A 25,474-nucleotide genomic window follows, 5' to 3' on the forward strand; every position below is an offset into this window, starting at 1 on the left:
AATCTCCAATCTTTGGTCTGTTATGTCTGTACCAGTTTATTCCCGGAGTGGTGTCTATAGAGGTGGTGTCTCTTTCTGCCTCTCTTGCTGGGTGAGAACTGTACAAGAGACTGGCTTGAAAGCCCTGGCCTATCTAAATTCTTTTGTACTTTTAAAATACTTTCCTCTAAAGACTTTAGTGATGTCCTTTGCAATTATACCATTTGGATAACATTCCAAGATTGCTTAAAAATGCCATGGCCCTCATAGGCTTGTTCTTCACTCCTGTTCTCCTGTCTGCCTGTTTGTGATGCTTGTTTCTTTATGCTTGTATAGTGTAAGCTTCTTTTGGCAGCCTTTGGGACTGATCCGTGCCTGGCACTCCGGGTGCACAGTAATACCAACAAGTAATAACAGTGGAAGCTTAACACAAGGATACACAGTTTCCAGCCTGGACCTTCTGGTTTCCACCTCGGTACCAGGAGGTGATGAGGCACTGCAGGAGCATCACCTAAGCAGTTTTCAGACTCCTTTTCTGACTGTTTATCATTGTGCTGATCAGGACAGGAGTTATTTCATTGTGACAAGCCCACCCTTAAGCACTGCAGGTTTAGCCACTGCAGCAGGCAACAGAGGATGCCCCCAACCTCCAGCCGCGAGCCTGAGCTGCCGAATCTGGCAGGAAAAGCGTGCCCTCCCTCCTAATGCCGGCTGCTCCTCGGCTCTCCTCCCAGCCAGAAAAAGGGACAGCGTTCCCCGACGGGAAGTGATTGCTTTGGAAGCCTCTGTGAACATCTGGGTGCAATCAGGCTGAACACGCATCCACCCGAGGCGGGCAGCGGCGGAGCCTCCGCGGGGGCTGCGCTGCCGGGGCTGTGTCGGGAGCAGCCCCGGGCTCTCAGGGCTGGTGCTGCGCCCTGCAGCCTGCCCGGGACACGCTGCACAGCGAAACCACAGCGCTGAGAAGGGAGCTCAGGGCCACGGGGCTGCAGAGCCAAACCACAAAGCTGGGGTTTCAGTCATTATAAGCCAGGAAAGCAGTTTTTGTTCTTTAGCGCTGCGCGGGGCTGTGCCTGCTCTATAGGTGGAAGTGAGAGCTGCCTGCTGAGACTCCGTGTTCCTCCCTATAATTGTTTTAGAAATTACAGCGGGAAAATGCACCAAAATGAAAGACTCCCCCAGGTGTCCCTCAAAACTAATCTCAGGGGAACTGCCCAGTGAAGTTACAGAGCAAACAGAAATGAGACAGGAGGGAGAGCCAGAGCAACTTCAGAGCAGTGTGATAGCTGAAGGAAATGTTTAGGGAAATAGTCATGAAGAACAACAGAAGAAACAGCTAAATAGAAGGGAGTAAAGCAGACTGGTTGTATTTCCAGCTAGGGATAGGCACCCCCATTTATTTTGCACTGGCATTGAACTAGCTGAGAGGAGCCCAGGTGTGGTCCTTGTGGTTCACACAATGCTGGGAAGATGGACAGCAGTGCTATGTCTGGTTATTTCAGTTCCAGCAGCAGCAAGGAATAAAATTCTCAAATGTTTATAACTTTTCTTCTTTTTCTTTTCTATTTAATGTTTTATGTGTAATGTAAAAGCCATATAAAACCTACTTAAATCCAAGAACTTATGTAGAATCCCCTATGGAGTGTATGTCCAAACCAAAGGCATCTTCTGTCCACTTTAAATAGCTTGCAGACCTTTGGCTTGAATTGTTCACAGAATTTGGGCAATGCCATATTTAGAGGTGTATGTGAAATCGTAATTGAACGTATAAATTTATTTTAGTTTCAAGGTCACACTCTCCTTTTCCTGGGAGTGCCTGCTTAAACCCATGATAAGATGGTTTCACTGAATGAGTAGCTGTTCACAATTTCTTTTTATCATCTTCATTTTTGTGAGACCTAGAGCATGCTTAATGCAAGTGGAGTCTGTGACCCCTTTTTATTTTTCCCCCTCCTTTCCTGGAACTGAAAGGCCTCTACTTTACGTGTGCCCTTAGGAAATTCCAAAGGTTTAATATTTATCCAATTTTTAATGAATTTTAACAAGGAGGCAAAACCCAGCTGGCATACCAAATCCCTCAAATCCCTTGGTCAAATGGATGTTATACTTTATTAATATTTGTAAAGTTTTTTTTTCCTGTTTTTTTTTTAAATGCTGGGATCACTCAGTGACTGAAAATGTCTTATTATAATGGAAAGTGTTAAACTACTTTGACACCAGGCATTCTTTCTAATTCTACTATGATGAAAGAATGTGAGTGATAATTTAGAATTTTTTCCATTTAGGGTCCCAAGGGCACTTGGCCATTGATGAAATGTGAACTTAAACCCATGGGATGCTTGCCCTGGTTGTCAAAATGTATTGTGTTTGAACAGTTTTGAGGGGGGACAGATAGCAATGGGATTTTGCTTTCCTGGAGTGTTGGTTTGGATGACAGTGTACACCCTCCTCAGGTTTGCTCTGTTAATGCCTTTTGTAGCACGAGCCATCTGCCAAAGTTTCAGTTTCAGGGTATGAAATTCAGCAGCTAAAGATATCCATGGGATTGTTCCATAAAAAACATTCTGTAAGGTGTTTAGCAACATGTGGTGTGAGAGTTCACAGGAGCTGAGCAAGGACAGGGAGTGTGTGAAATGCAGCAGGCATTGGCTGAGGCAGAATTCCAGTCTGTAATTACAGGGGTGATCACTACTGGGCAGAGGAAGCTCCTGAGGATTTTGCAGTGGATAATCAACATTTTCATCAGTGCCTTGAGAGCAGCTGTAAAGTCACTGCTAAGCTGCAAGCAACCCAAAACTGGTGTGTATAATGAATTCCAGAGTGTGTCCTTTTTATGTAGTATAGTGTCTGTTTTTTCTCATGGAGATCTCAGGGAAGATGGCTCAATGCTTCAAGAAGAAGGTGTTCAATCAGGTTATCCTCCCAAGAAGCTGGTCAGCAGATTAATATTCCTTCCATCCTCCCTGTGCCTTGTTCTGAATTAACCCAAACAGAAGTGAAACATTGGAATGCAATTGCTCCTTAAGTCCTGTGAGCACAGAGCCTCTGGTTATTTTGAGGGCACTCTGTGCTGTGCCTGCTGACACCTGGAAAGGTGTCAGTGATGGCAAGCAATGATGCAAAGCCATCAGTGAGCAAGGATGGGAAGCCATGTGGCAGAGTGGCACCAGCCCCTCCCCAGGCAAGGCTGTCTAGGAGTGCAGCACACATCAAGGCCACTGTTCTTCCATGTGTGCAGAGTGAAAACTTGAATTGGGTAAAAATAATAGACATACTTAGTTGTCTCCTCCCTTGTACTGTGAACATTCATGACTGTTCACAAGACAAGATGATACCTCTATAAACTTACAGCTTAATTCACATAAAACCTAACAGGGAAGGACAAATATAGGATAAAGCAGGAAGACCTGGCATGTCTGTCTCCCTCAGCTACTATCCAGACTGGGTCAACTGCATCAGTCCATGCTGCCACCTCTCCATGAGACACACATGCCCTACAATGTCATACTAGTGCCCTGTGGCAGTGAGCAGAGACAATGGAAACTGCTACAGAAGTGCGTTATAATGTACTTCTTAATAAAATAATAGAAGTCTGCTATATTTTGTATATAACTCTGTTTGTGGCTTAATCTTTTTCCTTTTTGTTTTTGTTTTTGTTTTTGTTACCAGAGTGCCTCTGATGGCTTTTGGAAGTCAGTGGCAACCCGTGTCCCAAGGGAGCCTCATGAGATCCGTATCCTGAATCCCTACTTCATCCAGGAGGCAGCGTTCAGCTTCATTGGACTGCCTTTCAACAACGGCCTGATGGGCAGAGGGGTAGGTACAGAGCAAAGGGAGCAAAACCTCACAGAAGGATGTGAGACCAAGCAGCACAGGAGGCTTACATTGTTCTTATTTTTCCTTTGGGTTTCCATTGTTGGACATTGAAAGGGAGGGACTTTGGCTCTGTTACAGTCACAGCTCTCAGACTCCTTCAGACCCAGGCAAGAACCTTCCTGATCCAAGGATTTTGGGGGATCATCAACACTTTAGCAGTGCCTTGAAAGCCACTGTGAAGTTGCATCCCCGGCTGATAGTAGAAGAGGGTAAAGGTTTGCTTTATGAGGCCTTTGGTAGGAAATTTACATATAAAACTTATCCCAACAAGTTTTATATGTAAAAGCTCACAAAAGAAAACAATGCAAACCACAGTTTTAGCTCATATTTATTAACAAGATTCCTTAATGCTCATTCTTGTACCTCTCACCCCCAGTGCAGCTTTTTGGAGTGTTAGTGTTGGAGTAGGTGGTGACTTGGGTTTTCTGGATTATCTCACATTGCAACACTGTCCTCAGAACCTATTTATATTTGCTCTACGTAATATATCAACCATTAGAGTAAGTATTACTTGGGTGGGTAAATTGCTCATGTACACATGTGATATAGTTGTTGATAGAGACCACACGTGACATTTTTGGGCACATTAGCATAGCTGACAAATCCAGAGAGAAGCACTTTTGCTGGACAAGGTCTGCTTGGTCTACCCCTGGCATTGTCCTTCCACTGCTGTCAGTGCAGGAGATTTTCTGTGTCTCAGCAGGGATTTGGACTAGACAGAATAGTGCCTCATGCTCAAATAATTATATCCTGAAGACTTCTGGAATATTAGAGACTTTTGTTTTGTGCAAGTCAGATGGGTGGATGCCTCACAATAAGACATTTCCTTCTCGAAATGCAAAATGCAAGATATGCAGACAGATTCAGCCACATGGAATGGCCCTTTTGAAAAATACACTGCTGTGTACAGAAGCTGTCATGGGATTCTGGGAACTCTGGATTTTTGTTCTGTGCACTGAAGGTATCTTATTGCAAATATTCCAGTCAGCTAGGAATTAACTTACTTCATCTCTCTGCATTCTCCAGAACTTACCCTTAGAACAATGTGGTCTTGATGTGTCTTCCAGAAAATCAGGAGTGGTGTCCCAATAAAGGACAAAAATCATCATACTTTATTTTTCCCCCCATTTATTTTTCTTTTTAAACACGTTATTTTAATACACAAGTTATTGCTTAAACTGGAAGGAGAAGAGAGAATCCGGAAATGAGAATGCTGTGAACTGAAGTTTATGAGGTTTTGATAGGTTGTTTAACACACATCAGATTGGGAAATGAAGGCATCTTAATTGAAACCTGATGTTTCACTTCACAAAAGTCTATTTGAGCATTTAGGAATAGTTTATGGTTCTTTAAGGCAAGCAGTGTTTGCCTGTGACCCCTAGTAGACTGTGTGAATTGTAGTTTATTCCTCCAGATGGGACAACAGGAGCTCTGCAGGTGCCTGTGTGGGGCTGAGATGTCAGGGTAGCCTGGGCGGTCTGTGCAAGAACCCTGGTACAGGGATTCTGCAGGGGACTTAAAACAGGATTAAAAATAGGGAGAGAGTTTCTGGCCTGTGGCTACAATTTTACTGCAAACATCAGCTATGGACTGCTGTCATGGAACTGCTGGGGCTTCACACTTTAGTGAATTCTGCTGCACCACCGCAAGGTTTAGAGCTTTCCAAATGCAAAGGCTCCAATAGGAGCTATTGCTGTCAGGGTAAAGAGGGAAGAGTCTGAGTAAGGCCCTGGTTATACAAATTTGCTACATGTTTTGCTCAGATTTTAAATGGGAGGAGTGGAAATCAGAGCCTGTAGACCAAGAATCCAGCTCTCACTGAAGATTTGTGAGTGATCCAGCCAGACAAGGGGGGCAGCAAGGAGGATTGTTCCACATCTGTGTGACCCAGCAGCTGCACGGCTGGATGGGTTTGGGGTTGTGCTTTAGCACTGAGAGATAGCCTGGAAAACTTTACTCAAGAGAGAAGCATATGAACATGGAAAAGGAAAATGCTGAGGACTAGGAAGCAGAAGCACAGCAAGCAGTGTATGCAGAGTTTCTCCTGGGAGATGGGGCTGGAGGCAGACGGGTGCCCCTGTGCTGCAGTGTGCTGGGCTGGGCTGGGCTGGGCTGTGCTGTCCTGTCCTGTGCTGTGCTGTGCTGTGCTGGGCAGGCTGCACACTGCACGATCAAGGCTGGGGATGCCTTCGTAATCAAGGCCAACACAAAATCCTCATAAAGAGCAGTAATATTCCACTCTCCTTTGGTTCTGATGCCTAAATAAACTTCAGTGCTTCTCTTGCACACCACATATGGTAACAATGTGCTGCCAATTAACTTTGTAATTTGGTGGCTTTTCCAGCAAGGTTGAGCAGAGCTAGTAAAATAGTTTGGGGCTGATCTCAAAGCGTTTTTCCCAGGATTCAATAAAGGGTGAATGTAGTAACATCCTCTGCTTTGATAATATAATTTGGGCCAGATGATCCTGGAGTATAGTAATGGGGTACAACTCAGATGTGCATTTTGATTGCACTCATGGCAGTGGTAGCCAAAAGCCTCAGCGAGGAGCAAAACTCACACCCACAATGAATAGTGACTTCTCTCTGGGACTGGTAAAGCTTTTTAGAAGTTTTCTTCAGTCCTACCGAAGTCTTAAGAGTAGGGGAGCTGTTCCATACTGTATGTAGAATTCTCTGTCATGGGATAAGCTGATCATAAAGAACAAACTTTGGGCTCCTAGCAATATCTTGGGGAAAATAATTGTTAATTAAACCTGAAGATGGTTTAGCACAAAAAAAAAATCTAGTAAAGATCCTCTCTCTGAATAAAGAATTCTGTTAAGGTGTGGGTGCAGGGTTGGCTTTCTCACTAGCCAAATGTGATTTTTGTTCAGGTGGAAAATCTGTTTGTACAGATCTTTGGGGCTTGAAACCAGACATCACTGGTATTGCAGCTGGTGGTTCAAGCTTGCAATAGCACCCCTTTACACTGCAGGCAGTTTACTGGGGGACAAGCATGAGCATCACTCAGAGGTGTCACCTAGGGGTGGTCACTGCTGTGGTGCCTTTGGCTGTGTAGTGAATTGTCCTGTCCAGCCAGCAGCCCTCAGAGCCATGGGAGCAGTGTGTTTCTGGCTCCTCTGGGAGCCCTGAGCCTGGTGTGAGGCAGAAAGGAGAACACTTCAGGTGACACAAATTATCAGAATTCTGAGGACTCCAGTGCAGACTGCAGTGTTTGTTTCTCTCTCTGTGCTGGTGCTGTGCATCCATGTACCTGGTTATGATTTAACCCAACTCTGTGAGCCTTTTGTTTGCTCATGTACTGGAAATGTTTGAATCTATAAACTAAAAAAATAAAGCATCCTTCTTTGGACTTCACCCAGCCTCAGCACTAAGCTGGTGAAGGAGGAGCCATGTGCAGGAGGTGTTACCAGGCTGATTCAGGCACCCAGCCATGGATTAGCACCTCTGCAGGGTGCTGACATCTCAGGGATTAACCTCTGATGCTGCAGTGTTAGCACGTCCTGGCCACAGCTTCTCATAGCTCTTAGATGGTTTGTTTTTCCTGTGGGCAGACTCTTAGATGGTTTTTCCTGTGGGCAGGCAGCCTTTCTGGAGGTGCCAGCAGGAATCCTTTGCTCCTTAGGCACTTTTCAGCTCCCTTGTCTCATCATCATGACCTTATCTCTCATGAGTTGCCCAGGTGTCTGCAAACTTTGTCTCCTGGGCTGTTCTTACTGGACTGTGGCTTTGTGAAGGCTGTGTCTTGGAACCTGTTGGGTCTTTGTGGAGTAGAAGAGAGGTGGGGATGGCAGGAGCAGAACAATCTTCCACTTAGTCCTTTCCAGTCATGTGGCTCTCCCTTTTTTGCACTCTGCTGGCATCTTCTAAGACAGGTGGAGGGACAGGTAAGGGCCACTGCAGGTGCAGTCAGTCAAATGTAGAGACTTAGTGTCACTGTAAAGCTTTGGGGTTGCAAGGCAGCATGTCTGCTTTGTGGGCTGGGCTGTTCCACCCATTGCCACTGCAGTGGGACCAGTCCATGAGCTGCTGGGGAAGGGATGCTCACACAAACTGGTGCTGGGGAGCAGGTAAATGCTCCATAGCAGCTTCTTCTTGGTACAAGCCCAGCCACCTCCTTCTGCTCATGAGAGATGCCAAGGAACTGAAGGGAGTTTGCTTCTCAGTGAAGAGTAGACCATGAACTCCCATTTAGCATGGAGTGTGTATGTGCTTATCACAGAGCAGGTTGAGTGTAGTAAAGTCATGTAGTAAAGTTTGCATTCTGTTAAGTCCTTACATCCTTTAGAAATACTCCCTGCACTGCACAGGAATCTGCTCTATGGCAAATGGTGAATCAGAGCTTGTGCATCAGGTTAGATGTGGTCAAAAATACTTGGACTGGGCTTGGGTGTTGAGGAGCTCAGCAGGGAAGTGGCAGAAGGGAGCCTGCTGGGCTGTCCTGCCTCCAGCCACCAGCTGCTGGCCCTTCCCTGTGCTCAGCTGCAGACAGCCAGTCCTGCAGGCTCTGTCCCACTCCCAGCCAGGGAAGCTGAAGGAAGGGCACTGAGATGCTCTGCTGTGTTTTTTGAAGCCCACTATTGCAGCTCTTTCTGGGCAGGGGTGGAGGTAGCTCTAGGAGCAGCAGTGTGCATTGTAAGCTCCTGTGACAGGAACCACTCCACAGAACGCAGGCATTTGCTTGCTCACAATGAATGACACCAAATTGCTTTCTATGCCATATTTCCAGCTTTTCAGCTAAAGGAAACAAAGGGTAGGTTTGGATTTGCTCTGATAAAAACATAAAGAAACAAAAGTGATAGTTCATGTATGTTGAGATGACTATTATAGTTTTGTTCTGGATTTCTTTTGTTTTGAAAACTTCAATGCTATTAGGTGATCAGGTTTGTAACTGATAAAACTAAGGTAAGAATTTTTCCCAGGTAAGCAAATTTTTGGATTTTTTCCTCAAATCATTTAGTATAGTAGTCAAACCAATTTAAATATCCAGGTGTATTACTGTTTGTAGGGAGTTTATTCTTCAGTAACACTTACCCTTTTATTGAAAAAGGTAACAATTGGAATAGTCTGAACAATCCAATAATACCCTGAACTAAGTAAAATCCCATAAATAACTGGAATTCATTTAACATATTAAGGGAGTCAAATATTTCTAAAAACAGATTTACAGCAGTCATTTCCTTCCAGTCCAGCAGGCAGTGACACAGGAATGACCCAGGCATGGAATGAAAAGCAGCAAGAGCTTTTCACATGCACCAGGCAAAGAGCAGTTCCAGCCCTAGTTCAGTCACCAGCACTGGATCTTCAGCACAAGCCCACGAGGTAATGGTCAGCCTCAACAGAGTCCAGAGGAGTTCCAGTGTTCATTTCTGCTGACTGACTTCTTTCCTTATGTGAGTAGAAGTCAGTCTTTAAAGCCTCTTCAGGGGGCAGAATGGAAGATGAAACATCCATGTCTTAAGGTGAAGCCTTTTTCTTCCTGCTTGCAGCAGAGAACAGTGTAGGAGCAGTCAGGAGAGCCTGTCCTATGTCTGTACTGCTAAAGGCATTTCTGGTCCCCAGAAACCATTGGCACACAGCTTGCAAGGCCAAGCTCAAGACTTGTGGCAGAGAATTGACAAGGAGAGAAGGCTGCCAGTGATTTCTGGGCTTTGCCATTCCCAGCTCACACTGCTTGCTGGGCACCAGTTCAGGTCAGAGTCTCATCATGGCCACATCTGCAGCAGTGGTCGTGTTGGAGCTTTCCAGGTCTAACCTGCACTGGGCAGTCTCTGTGTGGCTGGGAGGCATCCCAAGGGGCTCCTGCCTCAGCACTGGCTGCTGTGGGGCTGTAGCTCTTCAACCATTTGGTTAAAAGCAGCACTGCTTGGTGACACAGGAGCTCCCAAGCACACAGAGGGCCATGAGCAGGAACACAGGCTTTGAACTGGTCTAACACTAGATTATTATCCTGAGACAAGATGGTAGAATTTGGGGGGGTTTTGTCTTAGCAAAAGCCTCAAATAATGAGAGTCCTGCTCAGTGGTTTGAGAGAGTTTTATTTTCATAACTCAACAGAGGAGGTGTGGTGGTTGCTTTGGTATGTCTTTGGGGCACGGCTCAAGGGCGTGTGTGGTGAGATAGCACTGACACATTGTGCAGGGCATTGCAAGCCAGATTTGGCACAGCCATGTCCATGATGCTTAACTTCTTTTGGAGTCACTTGTCCCCCAGCTTGCCCTGTAGGTTGTATATGGTCCATTAGGTCCAGATTAAGGGTTAGCAGCTAATGAATGTAAATGTACAATAAGGAGAGCTTGGAAGCTCTGTAGATGCAGCCAGGGAGTAGTTATAGCCACTTCCTCTCTAATAATGTGTCTCCTCTTATTTGGCACTTCTTTGCTAAGAGGAAAGGAGGGGAGAGCCCTTGGACCTGAGAGTGCTGCTCTGCTGCATTCTCTGCAGCACAGCCTGGGAAATGTCCCTAGATCCTACAGGGTGTTGTCTTTCCCATGCCACAAGCTGGGCATGAGGCAGTGCTTCATTTTCAACAGGCAGCAGGAGTAGCAGAATCTCAGCAGGCTGCCACAGGAGAACAGGGCTCAGTTTCTATAGCTTAAACCAAATCAAGACTAAAGTACTGACACTAAAGTAATGACACATAGTTAATCAACAATTGTACTTTTTATATAGTTTGGTTCAAGGCAGCTCCATTTTCTTCAAGACTGTCTAATTCCCCAGTTACTGTTTAAACCCTTTGATGGTTGCTTCTTTTTTAAAGATAAGCACTTTGGAGCAAGTGCCCGGTTATGTGTATGTGATCTGGGCACGTGTGGATGCACACACACTTTGCACCATGTTCTTCTCTTAGGCAGGTGCTGTTATCCTCACCATTTGCTGTGGGTGAGTTCTGCAAGCGCCCCTGTGCTGCCCTAATAGCTACTGCCCTCAGTGAATAGCAGGGGTGATCATTTTGACAGTATTTTCAAGAGGGACCTCTCTAGCCCACAGGATTCTGACTGCAGCAGTGGGATTGAGGCTGCATCTCACCACTGAAAGCCGCAGAATTTTGCCTTCAAGGGGGACATCTATTAAACTACAGCTACTGCAGTGTTGGAGGGTGCTAACATCAATTCGGCATAATTAAGAAACTGTCATCAGATCATCCGTTTCCAGATGTGATTTTTAGGGTAATGCAAAACAATTTGCTAAGGACATCCTGTGAATTTCTGATAGTTATAGAGGCCAAATCAGATACATCTACTACAATTCAAGAGGTTAGGAAGGTAGGTAGTCTCTGGTATTTTAATCATTTTTGGGAGCAGAGCAGGTGGTACTAAGATAGTGGCATGTCAGGAACTACTGAAGAACAGAAGCAGATGAGAATTGCCTTGTATTTTTCCATAAATATCATTGAATGTATTGTAGAAAGAATAAAGTCAGACAGATATTTGGTGACCAAACGAAAGTTCACTTTCAATTTCTGTCTACTGTTATTCTCCAGACAGAGTATGCCTGAAAGAAAGTTTGGCAGTCCTCCCATAAGGTTGGGTAATGTGATTAATTCTCTGTGGTTTGCAAGACTCACATTAGAAAGTTAGCTCTTAAATGTTAAATTGGCCAGTGAAATTCCCTCCAGGCAAAGACCCCGTGTCTCCCTTGAGCGGTACCGTGGGAATGGGCCCAGTGCAAGTGTGGGTGGTGTTAACACCATGGTGCTCCCAATGACGACACAGTCTCAGGGATGTAACCATTTACTCACTGTGTTTTGGACACTGTAACTACAGCTCTGATGAGGGAAAGGGTTTGTGGCACGTCCGCTTACCAACTGATGCAATCCCAGTGACATACAAATGTCATCTTCTATGCAAAACATAAAGCAGAGAAATCAGAATTAAAACTGTCATGTCTGGAAAGACAGGATGTTCTTGGATATTTTGAAATTTGGGGCAATGTTCTTATCCTTGCCTAATAAACTTTTTCCATTTTTTTGAAACCCCTACTTGATATTTTTTGGCTACCAGTGAATTAACAGTTAACTAAAGTGACTAGAATAAAACCAGTATTGTTTCTGTGAGTATCAATTGAAATTAAGCAGTGAGAACTAAATTATTCTGCTGCTTTTCCTGACATCTAGAGCTGGAACAGCGGGATGTAAGAAGATCTTGTCATTTCAGGTGTGCTCTGTTACTGTTGTGCTGCAAATGTTTGAACTTAATGTCTCATTGATTTAGCCATAAGCAGTTTTTGCCTGTTTGTTTTCAGATCAGAGTAATTCTGGTGCACTGTAATGGGGTTCTACATGGCACATGAGTTGTGCTCCCAGCTCTGCACATCTCAGCTGGGATATGGGTGGCATTCTTTGCTTGGAAAACAGTTTCCTTCAGACTGGTCAGGCAATCAGAAGTGAACACAGTCATGTGCCAAAAAGCCAGTTCCTTTGAATGAGAAGCAGAAACTCAAAGCATTTCAACCTTTTTGAACATGCAATAGCATTGCTCACCAGTTCAGGGTAAATCATTGTAAATGAGAAATATAAGAGTGCAGTTGGTTTCTACATCTCAGCTAAGAGCTGTCACCCTTGGTGACTGTCTGAGCATGTCCTCTGAATTTGTGATATTTCCAATACGACCAGTCTTGGATACTCAACAAATGAAGATGTGGGTGGATTTCTCAGCCTCTCCCTAGGCCCTGGGGCAAAGTTGCCTCTGGATTTATCTATCTGGCTAAAGGGGAGCTAGAAAAGTCAGTGAGCTAGGATTTTACACTGGAAACACTTTGCTGTCCCAGCAGAACACACAGGAGCTGTACAGCACTGCTGTCACAGTGCCAGAGCCCAGTGACATGGGAAGGGCTAAGGCTGGACATCAGTGCAAATTGCAGGTCAGCAGATGGGAAAGGGCAGTTGTGGTATCCCCTGGATGCTACCACCCATCTCTGACTGGCTTCCCACTGCTTCTTGTTTTCCCAGTGTGTGCTTTGGAGGGAATGGCACAGGCCAGAGTGCCCCCTCACTATCAAGGTGCCCCTGAGAAAAGGAAGGGACCTTGGAACACACTGCCTGATCTCCTCTCCATCTCCCAGAGCTGTTTAACAACCTTAAACCGCATTTGCCATCAGTAAAATAAGGTGTTTGTGCTGTTCCTCAGTTTGGCTCCTGTATGGTGACCTGTTTGGGATAAGTATTCTTCCTTAGCCTAGCTGGAAGCCAGTAACATGCATTGACATTGTAATCCACTGTCTGTGTCTGTTTTAATTTCAGAAGGCTGATGTATCCCTTGTGATTCATCCTCCAGCTCATCTGCTGCCCTGTTCTCAGGACAGCAAAGCTGTGGAAGGGGAGTCTGACCATTTGCATTAATTTCTTTACAAGTTGGGAGCCTATCAACCCTGCAAGCTGGCAGGTTGAATATAGCCAAATACCACGTTCCTGATTTTCTGCTTAGTCACAGCAGTGCCCCCATGAGCAGAGACAATAAGAGGAAATTTTTGATGATAAAGATGACAGCCTGCTAATGACTTCCATTGCTGCTTTCTCTCCTCTCAGAACATCCCCACCCTGGGAAGCGTAGCAATAACCATGGCGCTGCACAACTGCGATGAGGTGGCGGTGGCTGGCTTTGGCTATGACATGAGCTCACCCAATGCACCGCTGCACTACTATGAGAACATCAAGATGTCTGCCATCAAAGAGGTAGGGAGCTCCTGCCAAGCACATCCTCCTCCCAAACCCACTGGCCACCCCAACTCCAGAGCCTGACTGGGATCGTGATGTCAGCTTACAGCTGTGCTGTGTGGATCAAAACTCAGCTCTGCTCATGCATCTGCTTGTAAAATTCTAGACATTCTCCCAAGCTCAGTGTATGTTAAAAATGGTTATTACTGCTGGGAAAAGTTCTCTGGAATGTGTATATAATGTAATTTCTTCTTTGAGTGGCAGGGAAAGGATTCACATAAATGTTAACCCAAGGAGTGTGAAAGGGAGCAGTTCTGCTCTGGGGTTGAAAAGATGCTCCCTCTCCTGCTTTTTGATCCATTGGATTGCTCTCTACTCCATAGGCTTCTTTTGTGAGCTGATCCCCTCCTCAGGCCCTGGGAAGTATGGAGGAGGTGAGATCAGCCTGTGTACCTGAGCTCTCAGCTGACTCCTCAGCAGCACCTCACTGCTGTGAGCACCACTGGGTCTGTGGAGACTGCTCTGTAAAGACAGGTCTACATTAAACACATTTTCTGCTACTATCACAGTGAGACAAACAGCATTTTTGGAGGAACAAAATCTCTCATATTGGTATAATGCAGCAGTATAGATGCCTTCAGCTCTGTCCATTTCCTGTACCAAACTAGAGCAAACTTGGACACTGGTCAAAGCTTCTGTAGTAGGAAGGTTTGTGCTTTTATGGGAGAGCTCCTTCTTTCCCAGTGCAGATGTGACCCAGGTCTTCCTAAGATTGCTTCTCCCTCTTCACTGGGTAGGGAAACTTGCTCTATCCTACTCCACACTGTGGAAAGTTGTATTTTTCACGGACAGTAGCTGTCCCCTGGCACCTGGCATTTGCTCACCCCAAGGACTTTACCACTGATTCAGACCAGGAGGGAAGCTGGGAAGTTGTGTTTTTCCAAATCACAAGACTGTACGTGTCTTAGTACTCTCACAGGCTGCAGGCTGCATGACCCTAGGCAGAGTGAGAGGAATTATAAATCAATGATTAGTCAGCTTGAGAAATGAGAAGAGTGTGTCTAATTATCAGAGTAATGAGACTTTGAAGCATGAAGCTCTCCACAGAGGCTAAGGGAACAGAGTTTAGGAAAGGCTGTGAGGAGGTCCTCAGTACAACAAGGGACTTGACACAGTGGTCCTGAGGTACCTTCTGGGCCTGTGGAGGTGGCAAGAGAGTCTGCTTAGCTCAATGGGGTAACCATGGATTTAATTAGTCCTTGCTGGGGAAGTGAGTGCCTATTTGAGGATTTAAGGGGTATGTCCAAAGAAGTAAATTGAATTGAGGTGATGTCTGGCTTATGAAATCTCTGAATGGAAAATAGCCAAGGAATATAACTTTTGCAGTAGTAGAGGAGGTATCACCATCTGCTTATAACCATTGCCAGAGACAGGACCCTGGGCTCCCCAGGCCCAGGTCTGAGGCAGTACAACTGATCCCTTATCTTCAGCAAAGAGATGGCTAGGCCAGAGTGAAAATGGCTACAGATGCCTGAATCCAGCAGGGAGTACAGAGACTCTTCAAGAAAGTTTCAGGAAAAGCTTTTGGTGTCACTGTTTTCAGTCTGGTGAATCAGCTGCCTTTGGTGGAGAATCACTTTTGCCCAGTTGTTCTTCCTGTCTCATAAGGATGTCATTCCCACGGTCAGATTTTGGACATGAGGACACCATTGGAACTAACAAGAATGAAATCTTTTATTTCATCCTTGGACAAATCAATGGGAAAATTTGGCAAAGAGTTGGATAACGGAGTCTCTGGTTGAAGTTGCAGGTCCGTATCACTTGGATCTCTGATTTTGGAGGCCAGCAGCCCAAATGGGATCCAAGGCTGCTGGAAGGCTGGAGGAGGTCACTCTTAGACATTGTATGGGGTCTCAGGAATAGTTAGATGAGGATGAACACGTGAAATGCAACCAGAGAAGTCTCCTAGAGAGAGCAGTTGGTGCTGATTTGCCAGGGCTCTGCTGTCTGGAAGCCATCAGTCATCATGTCCTGTACAGAGGTGAGGGAGCGTTGAAAGGTTCTGGTGAAGCCTCAGTAATTCAGATGTCAGTGGATTTGTTTCTGCAGCTGGGGCTGTTGTTGGGAGCTCTGCAGCCCAGTGGAGCTGGTTCTAGGAGGAAGGTTCCTGTTCCACTTGGAGGCTGGTTACCTGATATGTGTCTGCCCATCCAATCCTCACATCCTCACCCACGGGCTCCTCTTACATTTCACTGCCCTGGTACAAGAAAAGCCATCTGTTCCCAAGTATCAATAATTAATGCTCCTCCTGCCTCAGCCCCTCCCAATATGACAAATTGTTTGTGATATTGTGGAATGTGAAGAGCAAAGAGAGGATCACATTTCTTTCTCTCCTATTTAATATTAATGGTAGCTGGTAATTGTTAGTCATCTGAGGGTGAAGTTGAAAGGTGAAGGGCATAATAGCTGGGTTGTGTCTTCTGCACTTGCCTTCAAAGAATGCAGAAATAGAGATTTGCCCCACTCCAGACTGGAAGCACCTGCTTGATGGAAGGGATTTGACATTGCTGCATGCACCTGCATGCAGCTTGCAAATGGGGAGGCTGGCCTGCATTGGCACCCTGTGTCAAACCTTGCCCTTGGTATTAGTGAAAGAAGACTGACCCAGAGCCAAGATCCACCAAGGATTTGTCTGTTCCATCTGCTCTGACACCCAAAGGTCCAAGAGCATCCACAGGATTTTTCTCAGTGTTTCTTTGGACTTCTGGGATTGTGTCTAGGCCTAGTTCTTCCTGGTCCTCCTCTACATTTCAGCCTCTAAAAGAGCCACTAAAGCAGGCTATACTTTGAAATTATGCAAGTATCATCTTTGTCCTCTGGCCTGCAGACCCATGGAGGCTGGAGTGTTCATTCCTGGGCAGGGGAATGGAACAGGTTTGCTTAACATGGCATCATCACAGCACTGAACTGCAATGGGATTCAGCTGATCCACCACAATGAACATCCCAGGCAGGAACCCCTGCAGTTTGACCAGGCTTTGGTGGGGCAGAATCTCTATTTTTGAAGTTCAAATCTCTTCAATAACTGCCAAGTTCCTCCAGCCTGAGTGTCTAAAAATCTTCAGTGTTTAAGCCTAGAGAGCAGCTGCAGGGAAGCACTCCAGCTCCACCCTGAAAACATCACTGTCTTTACAGAGGAAATGTAAACACCAGCAGTGTCCTGGGCCTGGAGATGCCACACATGTGTGTGTGGATTGTGGGAGCCTGTTGGCAATATCCCTCTAGCCCCATCCCTTGCCTGGTATCTGCAGGGCAAATGGGCTTGCTGGTGAGCAGGAGTCCTCTCAGCAAGGTGTGTCACTGATTTACACTTGAGGCTGCTTGACATCTCTCTGGACACCCTTGAAACCCTGTGAGTCATCTCCAAGGAATTTGTTCTGATTATATAAAAAAAGCCAGCAAAATGCACTCACTTGCTCACGGCTGGGTGGAGATGCCTCTCCCGTGCCAAGACTGAGGTGATAAAATCTCTGTGGAAATGAATCTGATTTTTCCTGTTGCTCTGTGGCACTGGCAGCTGAATTTCCAAAAGGAGAAACAGGCATACCCAGTCCATAGTTTAGCTCAGCCTGTGCATTCCCCACAGGAGTAAAAGCTCTCAAGGTCCAAGATTGTGCTGCTATTGCTACCACAGAAGCCAGCTGCCTGCACTGAGTCTTCTAGGATCTCCAGCTCCTGAGGGCTGGACAGGCATTTCGTGCCCCAGAAGAAAAGGATCTGCAAGGAGGGAGATGCACTGGAACTTGATCACTGTTAATAGTCAAGGAGAAGTGTATGGTGTACTACTATTCTGTAGTATGGCTGCAAACATGTGTGGATTTTCCTGTGCTTGGGAATGCTTGTCAGAGTTAATTTCTCTAATTTAGTACTGGATAGCTTCTTTACCCTCTCTCCTGGGTAGCTCAGTGTACTCTGGCCAGGGTATGTCCAGGTAGACCTGGTGGAGGAGGCCCTTTTCTGTTCCTCAGTGTGCTCAGGAGAGCTGGAAGCACACTGGGGTGGTGCTTCCAGTTTCAGGTGTGAGCTGGAAGATCAATGCAATTGAAACTGTGTCTCAAGGCCAGTTCTTTTGTCTCTGCACTGCTCCCTGTCATGGCTGGGGTGCAGACTCCTGGCCTGCACTTCAGCAGGAGATTTCTGGGTGGTGTCAGGACAAACTTTGTTCTCTGATATGTTACTGGGACTCCAGAGCCCAACAGACCCAGTGCTGTTGTATAAACTCTCACAGGTGATTTTTCAGCTCCTATCCCACCTCTTTGTTTTAGCTTGCAAAATGCAGAATGGCCAAGTGTGTAATCTCTGTTCAGTTACTATTTTCCCTATTCCAAATAACTTTGCAACAGCTTTTGTCCCTTGCCTGCTTCCATGAATGCTGTACAAAAAATTGAGTCTTTGCCAAGGTGTCTGCTCACTTGTTTCTGTTTTCATGGCAATGAATCTATTGGAGCTGGATTTTCATATACTTTATTGTATTTTTATGTCTTGCTCAGGTCCTGTAATGCTTCCTGTCCAAGCACTCCATAAAAATGTATTTTTATCACAGGTCACTGTCTTCTATTAATGTAGAAGTGTCAGACCCACTGGGAGCATAGCGAAGGAAATGTGGAAATGGTGGTGAGGAAAAGGAATAATTTTAAAATAGAGTAAAATAGAAATTATTTAAGGATGGGAAAGTGACTGTTTAGAATAGTAAAAACATATCCATAAGGAGCTTATGAAACTGAGAGAGCAGGGGGCTGTGCTAAATCATGGGAACGAAGCACAAGACAGGCTCCCAGCATCCCTCCTCCATGTGCTCTGCCCCAGCACAGTCTTCCCAAGCCTCATGATCCAGAGGTGAGCTTCTATCCCTGGTCATTTCTTGCAGGAGCAAGGATGTGAGCAAGGAGTTACCTCAGGTGCCATGCAAGGAGCATCCTGGGCTGTCTTCTCAGCAGCTGGCTGCAGACTGCCTCACACACTTATGAGTGGCAAAAAGGCCAATTCATGGTTCAAAGCCACCCTTGCTCATGCCGAGCCTGCCTGCAGTGTTTGTGTCCCACAGGGGAGCTGCTGGCGGGTCTCTTTTTGCTGGAGAAGCAGGTCAAGCTCCAGCACTGCTGTTGGAGGTGTCAGCTCCTTTGATACAGCTGTGCCCAGCACCTCAGTGACTCAGTGCCTGACCTGAGGGGGAGGTGGCAGGGCAGCCTTTGACGGCTTCTTTCTGATCACTGGCCCCTTCCCCAGCAGGTCTTTGTGGGATTCTGAGGACACCATCTTGTAACACTTCTCATTCAGCCTGTGTAAGGGCTGTCACAAGGGCCAGGGGAGGTGGCCTGCAGCATGCAGTGACACACAGCTTTGTCTCTGTCTCTCCCCGACAGCAGCTACCTCTCAGAATAATCCGCAAACATCGAGTTTGGAGTCTTGAACCATAAAGGCACAGACAATAGTGCTTTATCATCATCTGGGCTCTCTCTGGGAAGCCGCCTTTTGCATTTTAAATCAACACAACTTGCTTGGGAGGGGGTGGTAGGGCTGCTTCAGGCTTCCAAGTACCTTAAAGTTTGTGGTAGCCAACAAGAAGAACAAAACTCCTTTGAAAGCCGGGCAGATGTCTGGCTTGGTGATTTATAGACTGAAAACATGGCTATTGGAGCCTGGCTGATGAATTGTGATTGCAGTACAAGGAGTGGTGCAGACTGAAATGGAGGTCAGCTTTTGAGGGGGAGGTTAGGGGCTGGGGCAGGGGCACCTCTGAAAGGGCAGTGCTTTTTCTTGGGGCCGGCAGTGATGACTGATGAAGTTTATACATTTTTGTCTTTGTTTAAAAGCCACCTGTTTGACAGCGTTGGGGCTGAGCAAAGGCCTCACATGCTGTTCCTGTGCATAAGGACTGTGTGTCTATATAAGAGAAATCTGGAAAATATTGTTGGAATAGCAGCCCTGACCAGAGCACAGGTATTGCCTTGTTCAGAAGGACAGAAGTACTGTGACACTCAGGATATCACTGTGCACTAAGAACAGCAAGGAAAGTACAGCTGGAGAATGGACAGAAACAGCATTGGGGTTTGGACAAGTTCTCTATAGGAGAAGGCAGTAAAAGATCTACAGAGGTGGGTTAGAGCCCAGCTGCTGACCCCAGCATTGAACACAGATGTCTGTGGGGTGCTGGGTGCCCCCAGAAATGGCACTGTCAGGGATGTACAGTAGGGCTGTACATCTCCTTGTCAAAAGGAGAGCCCAGGTATTCCCAGACACAGTGGCTGGCACAGCTCTTGTCACCAGCTGGGAGGGCATGAGAAGAGCTGTGGGTTTTCGCAGCTGCTTTTAGCATGTATGAAGATCTGGCAGAGGGACATTTTAGGAAATAGCCTTTGATCAAGTGCCTTCATGGTTAAATTAAATGGAAAGTCAACAGAAGGGATGATATAACTCAGATTTTGCTCCCAAAAGGAGGGAGCTTGATAAGCAGGGCTGTATATAGGCTCAGCAGTGGTGGAGGGGTGCTCAGTGAAATTGAGGCATGCATGCAGAATCTGACCTCTCTGGATTTAGGCCTAGCCTTGGAGAATGGGCTACTAAAAGCACATTCACTGAAGAGTTCATGGACTTATTGTAGACTTGAAGTCTTGTTTGTGGCAGTACAATAATTATCTGTGATTCATATTTGCAGCAAGGGGAAAACTGGCAGAAAAAGGCTGTAAATATAATTTCATAAAGAACTGCTTCAAAGTGGTGTTAGAAGTAATAGAAGAGCATCAAAAGACTTCACTCCTGATAACTGGAAGGGATAGAGATAAAGTAGAAACAGGCAAAAGTCAAGTTCAATTAGATGTTGCAAAGGAAAATTAGCAAATACTGAACAGTGTCACTGACAAACAATTAATAGGGAAGCAAGGAAAGAATATCAGGACTGACATCCAGGGAGGTGAAGGAAGCAGAAGGATTAAAGTAGGAACCACATGAATATATATATATTACCTCTGTCAGGATGATATGATGAATGTGAGGGAAAGGGTCGCTTATGGTGAGAAGTTCACAGAAAACAAAATTACTGGGTCAGCACTGAAAGGCAAAAGCTGTTGAAGCTAATGCAGAAGGTGTGAGAGCCCAAGGGATCTCTGTTCCACTTTGAGCCACTTAAGCTGCAAGTCCAGAGGAAAAGGTCCACAATAAATCTACCAAGTTCCACAGGATTAGCTTGTAGTAGATATAATACCTCTTTTTCCCTTCTTTTTTTTTTCTTTTTTTTGGAGGGGGGAGTGTTATGGGAACAAGTCAAGGAAAATAATCCTGTCCAATTCAGAACTCTTAAACCAACCTCAGAGGTACTATTCAGAACTTCAGAGCACAGTTAAATGAAAGAATATTTAAATCCTGAAAGCAAACACAACATGGATTTACCAAAGGCAGGTTACAAAAACTAATTTAATATCTTTATTTGATTTAAAAGAAAATCATTCTTGGGACAGAGGAAGTGTAGCGGTCCCACCTGTCAGAAGTTCAGGTAAGCATGCAATCCTGTGAGATATTATCATTAGTTCAGCTTCAGAAGCCAGGGTTTGGTGCAACACCTGTACATGAATAGTGTCTGTAAGAGAGAGCACAAAAAGCAGCACTGAATGGACAGCTGGGAGTTCCTCTGCAGGAGGTCATGTTCAGTGTTTGCTTTAATGATTTTTGGCACAGAAGGCAATGGTGTGCAAGTGGAATTTGTGATGAGACAAAGCCAGGTGTGGTCAATACAAGGGAGGATCAAAATACCATCCAGGAAGGCCATGAGCACCTTGAGAACACGAGTGAATTGGGTGGCATGAAACCTAAGATTATGAATGGAAAGTCATGCTTTTTGGGGCAATAACACACATTTTGACTCTAATCTGGGATAGCATTATTTGGCAATGGCAGAGGAGGAAAGTGCTTAGATAGGTACAAATAAATCACTGAATGATTCAGGCTGCCAGACTGTTACTGGGGGGAAAAAGAAGACAAATGCAGCTCTGGAAAGACTAGAGGAAAGGACTTCTTGTTGAGTGAGGGAATTGCCTCTGCATGAGGCACTGATGAGCCTTTTTTCCTAGCTCATGAGAAGTAAATCTGGAGTAAATAGGGGCAGAGGGAGCTACTATAATTCTGTGAGATTTCCCAGTTTTCATGGTGTAAATGAACAGCCTGTTTTGGTAGAAGAAAGGCGTTCCTTGTTTAACTTGGTAAAATGAAGACTAAAAAGAGATAGTTTCTCTCTCTGTGAGTGTAGTAAGAGTAAGCAGGAGCAAAAACAGCTGTTAGAAATTTAAAGTTGATGTAAGAATGACTGGGCATAAAGGAGCTGTGAGTAAATCCCCTAAAGACAAGAAGATGAGGGTGCCCAGCCATCCCTTTTGTTTCAGTATGTGCAGATCCCCAGCAGTTTCAAGCACAGTGGGGCAGTCTGATGATGAAAATTAAGCAGCTCTAGAGACAAGGCAGTGAAGGTTAAAGACAAAGATAAATTAGCACTGGTGGAGACTGGAAACCGACTGTTGCCAGTGAAGTAGCACTTCTTGCTCTGCTCTGGTTTCTGTGCAGGTTTTTGTGGAGAAGTGCTGCTGACATGCAGAAATACAGAGATGTAACAGAACTGAGAAAACTCCTTCTCTACAACTTGCTGTTTTTCTTGAATGCATTCCTCATTGACTCACTCTCTCTAATTTAGTGTTCCTGTATTTAAATTGCAGCATGCTTGATAAGACTAATGTGGTCTGAAGCTGAGGCATTCTCCGACTATAATTGATTACAGACAGGGAGCTTACCTTCCTCCTGGGTTTGTCTCTGAAACATTTGCTTAGGCTTAAAATATTCTACTTGGCTTTTCTTGAAGCGACAGATGATGTTTTGTGCTTCTTTGTGGAATTGTCAAGATAAAAAGGATAGGTGGTTTGGGGCTGCTGCATTTGCATAACCCTGAAAGGTGGCTTTAACTGATGATAAATTTTCATCTAATAACTGTGACCAAGCACTCAGAGAGCCACTGCCACCTCCCTGGGATAAACAGCCATAACAGCACTGGCAGAATAACTCGGCTCCCTCTGCTTTGCTCTCCACTGGAAAAAGGAAATGTCCACTACTCAGAGACAGACCCAAAGCACAGGAAATCCCAGCCTGATCCCTGGAGAACAAGAAGGGGTCTGGAGCCTCCTGGGATGTTCCTGTTGTAACTCTCAAAGTTCATTGCTCCAACCATGGGCTCAGGCAAGCAGCCTGTTTGATTCCACAAGTGGAAGCTGCATTGGATGTGAGCAGCAGAGGAGAGGGGGCAGAGCCACTCTGCCAGGTTGTAGCAGCGGTGGCGATGTGCAGGGACAGGAAGGTGGAGGTGACAGTAAATGCTCCAAACTGCTCCATCACTGTCTTGGAGGTGCAGATTGACAAGAAAAGAGCTGGAGTTTTCTGCTGGCAGTGTTTGCTATTTAAGGTGTATACCCATGGTTCTATTTGAGGTGTATACACCCTGAAACCTTCTGGGGTTTAGGGTGTATTTTGTTGCCTTTTCCTGTCAGAGCAGTGGGACTGAGGTGCCTGCTTTCCTGTCAGTTTTGAGAAAACTGCTCTGGCTCTTGTCCCCACTACTGGTGCTGGAATGCAGCTTCCTCAGTCTGTCAGTGGGATGAGTGAGTCCCTCTGGGTAATCAGTAACCGGAGCTGGTGTTGGAGACATGCCTCATCCCTCCTGCCCGTGCTGCTCATGGGGGAGCAGCACTGCACTGAGTGCCCTGACAGTGCTCTTTGGGAGGGATGAAAGCATGTTCTCACAAGAGAACCTCTTCCTCTGTGGGCTTACATTAGCCACAAAACATTAGAGAGTACTGATGTGGACATCACTAAATCCATGGATCAGGTGGGAGGCTGAATGGCCTTTTGTGTGACTGCTTGTAAAAAGGAGTTAGTGGCAGTGCCTGGGGTATAAAGCAGCCTGGGTGCTGAACAACCACAGGTTGGTACGTGTTGCCAGCAATTTTGCAGTGAGTGCTGGAGCCAGACCTAGCTGTAATGTGAGAGACTGCAATTGTGTCACCCAAAGTTTTGTTATCTACCTACTGAACTTAAATTCCTGCTCCACTTGTACTTTTCACAAAGCAGATTTCCTCCTGCCATCAGATAAGGCACTTGCACATGGCCTGAGGTGGCATTTTAGGTGGTTGGAGTTTGCCTACAAGTGGCTGTTCCCCAGTTCATCTTACAAAAACACAAACATGAACAGTTGTCCTGGCCAAAACCAGTTGGCTTCTCAGACTGTGTGATGAGGCTGAAAGGCATGGAGGAGGGCTCAGATTGTGCTATGAGGTATCAGGCTCCTGGTGCTCCAGGCAGGTTTCAACAACCATCCCAGCCAGATGCAAGTGAATTCACTGAGCCGTGGTGTCCCAGCGTGGCCTCTGTGCCTGCAGGCAGTGCTGCTGCCTGTGGGCAGGAGCTCACCCACACACTCAGGCTGAGCCTTCCCAGCAAGGGCTGTGCTGGCACAAGTGACACTGCTGCATGGCAGGGGCCAAGCCCAGGGCCCCCAGCTGACATGTCACATATGGAACTGTTTCCAGCACATTGAGGGATTCTGGCTCTCTGGCTCCAGCACTCAGCCCTGCTCTCCCAGCTCTCTCTGTGCCACCATCGTTCCCACTGCTGCTTTCTGGAACTGATGCTTTTTTCCTTTTACAAGCCTTTGTAACCCTTATTCCCAGTGCCACTTGTCAGTTTCTGTTTTTACATTAGCTGAAGCCATGCACTGAGTTGTTTCAGGGCAGTACCTTTTCAGTTTAGAGATAGGGCCTTATGCATTTCCAGAGTCCCAAAGAGCACCAACACAGTTCTCCATGTGTGGTCCTGTTCCCTGTAGTGGTGTAGCCTTTCCAGTGTTCAGGTAACAGAGTCACTGGAAGCAGAGGAAGTCAAAGACCTCTTTTACCTGCCCAAAGTTTCTTTAGCAGCTTTAACTGTTGTCATTCCTGTGCACTGAGGGGATGGAAGTGGCTTGTAAAGGTGCAGTAGCAGCAGGAAAGTTATTTCCAAAATGTGCTGGAGATCTAGAGAGGGACCTTGAATCTCTTGTCAGCCCACTGTGTGCATGTCATGCCTGGGGCTGTCAGTGCCACACAGCAGTCATGGCTGAGAGCTGCTTGTCCCAGACAGGACAGGGCAGGATAAGCAGGATGACAGGAGAGCCACATGCACACTGTGCATGATGGATACAACCAGTGCCTTGCAGGCAGGTGCCCATGGTTTGGAAGTGGGTAAACTGGATTTCGATACCTATGACAGAGTACCCTCAGTGGGCTCATGGGGCTGATGCTCTGTTGGTTTGAGGCCATTTCAAGGAGGCTCCTGTAGAGTGATTTTGTCATGGTCCAGATTGTATTTAGAGCTCAGATTACCTGCTGACCAGAGCACTGTGTCAAAATCATGTAAGGAATTCTTGTCCTGTTGGGAGATTTTGGGGAAAGTTGCTTTTTCCTCTTCTGCCTTGGGCTGCAGGGTGTGACAAACCACTTCCTGCTTTCATTAAGTGCTTCAATAGTCCCAGCAGAGGTGAGTGATGGCAGATGCTGTGATCTCAGCTCAAGCCTGCTGCAAGGAACACATCTGGGAGGGCTGACACCAGCTATGGCAATCACTGCTCTGAAGTGCCTGCTGTGAGATGTGGCCGTTTCACCCTTCACATTGTATTAGTGTAACCTTTAGCATGTGATTTCCTCTTGACAGAGCTAGGAGAAGCAAGAGCTGGCTTTGATGGGGGTGGTCTTGGGGTGTTTCAGCTGCATGCACCCCCATGCACCGCCATGGCCTGGCAGGGTGCTGTGTGTGATGGGTACATGTCCTGCCATTGTGTCCTCTGCCAGCTCTGTTCCCTGGCATAGACCATCACCAGTGCTGTGCTGTTGGACTCC

The 25,474-nt window shown here is 46.1% G+C and overlaps 1 protein-coding gene across 10 annotated transcripts in view; it reads left to right on the forward strand.

Moving 5' to 3' along the window:
- The window catches only part of ST3GAL3 (ST3 beta-galactoside alpha-2,3-sialyltransferase 3), a 176,104-nt gene that overhangs the window by 146,152 nt on the left and 4,478 nt on the right, over window positions 1-25,474 (forward strand). For 9 of the 10 annotated variants that reach the window (XM_077182426.1, XM_077182432.1, XM_077182425.1 and 6 more), the window contains 2 exons: window positions 3,649-3,795; window positions 13,384-13,530. In XM_077182426.1, the coding sequence (XP_077038541.1) occupies window positions 3,649-3,795; window positions 13,384-13,530 (294 nt within the window). The remainder of the gene's footprint in view (window positions 1-3,648; window positions 3,796-13,383; window positions 13,531-25,474) is intronic. The other variant, XM_077182429.1, reaches the window with a different exon arrangement.

This window comes from Agelaius phoeniceus, chromosome 8 (assembly GCF_051311805.1).
Source record: "Agelaius phoeniceus isolate bAgePho1 chromosome 8, bAgePho1.hap1, whole genome shotgun sequence".
NCBI classification, from domain to species: domain Eukaryota; kingdom Metazoa; phylum Chordata; class Aves; order Passeriformes; family Icteridae; genus Agelaius; species Agelaius phoeniceus.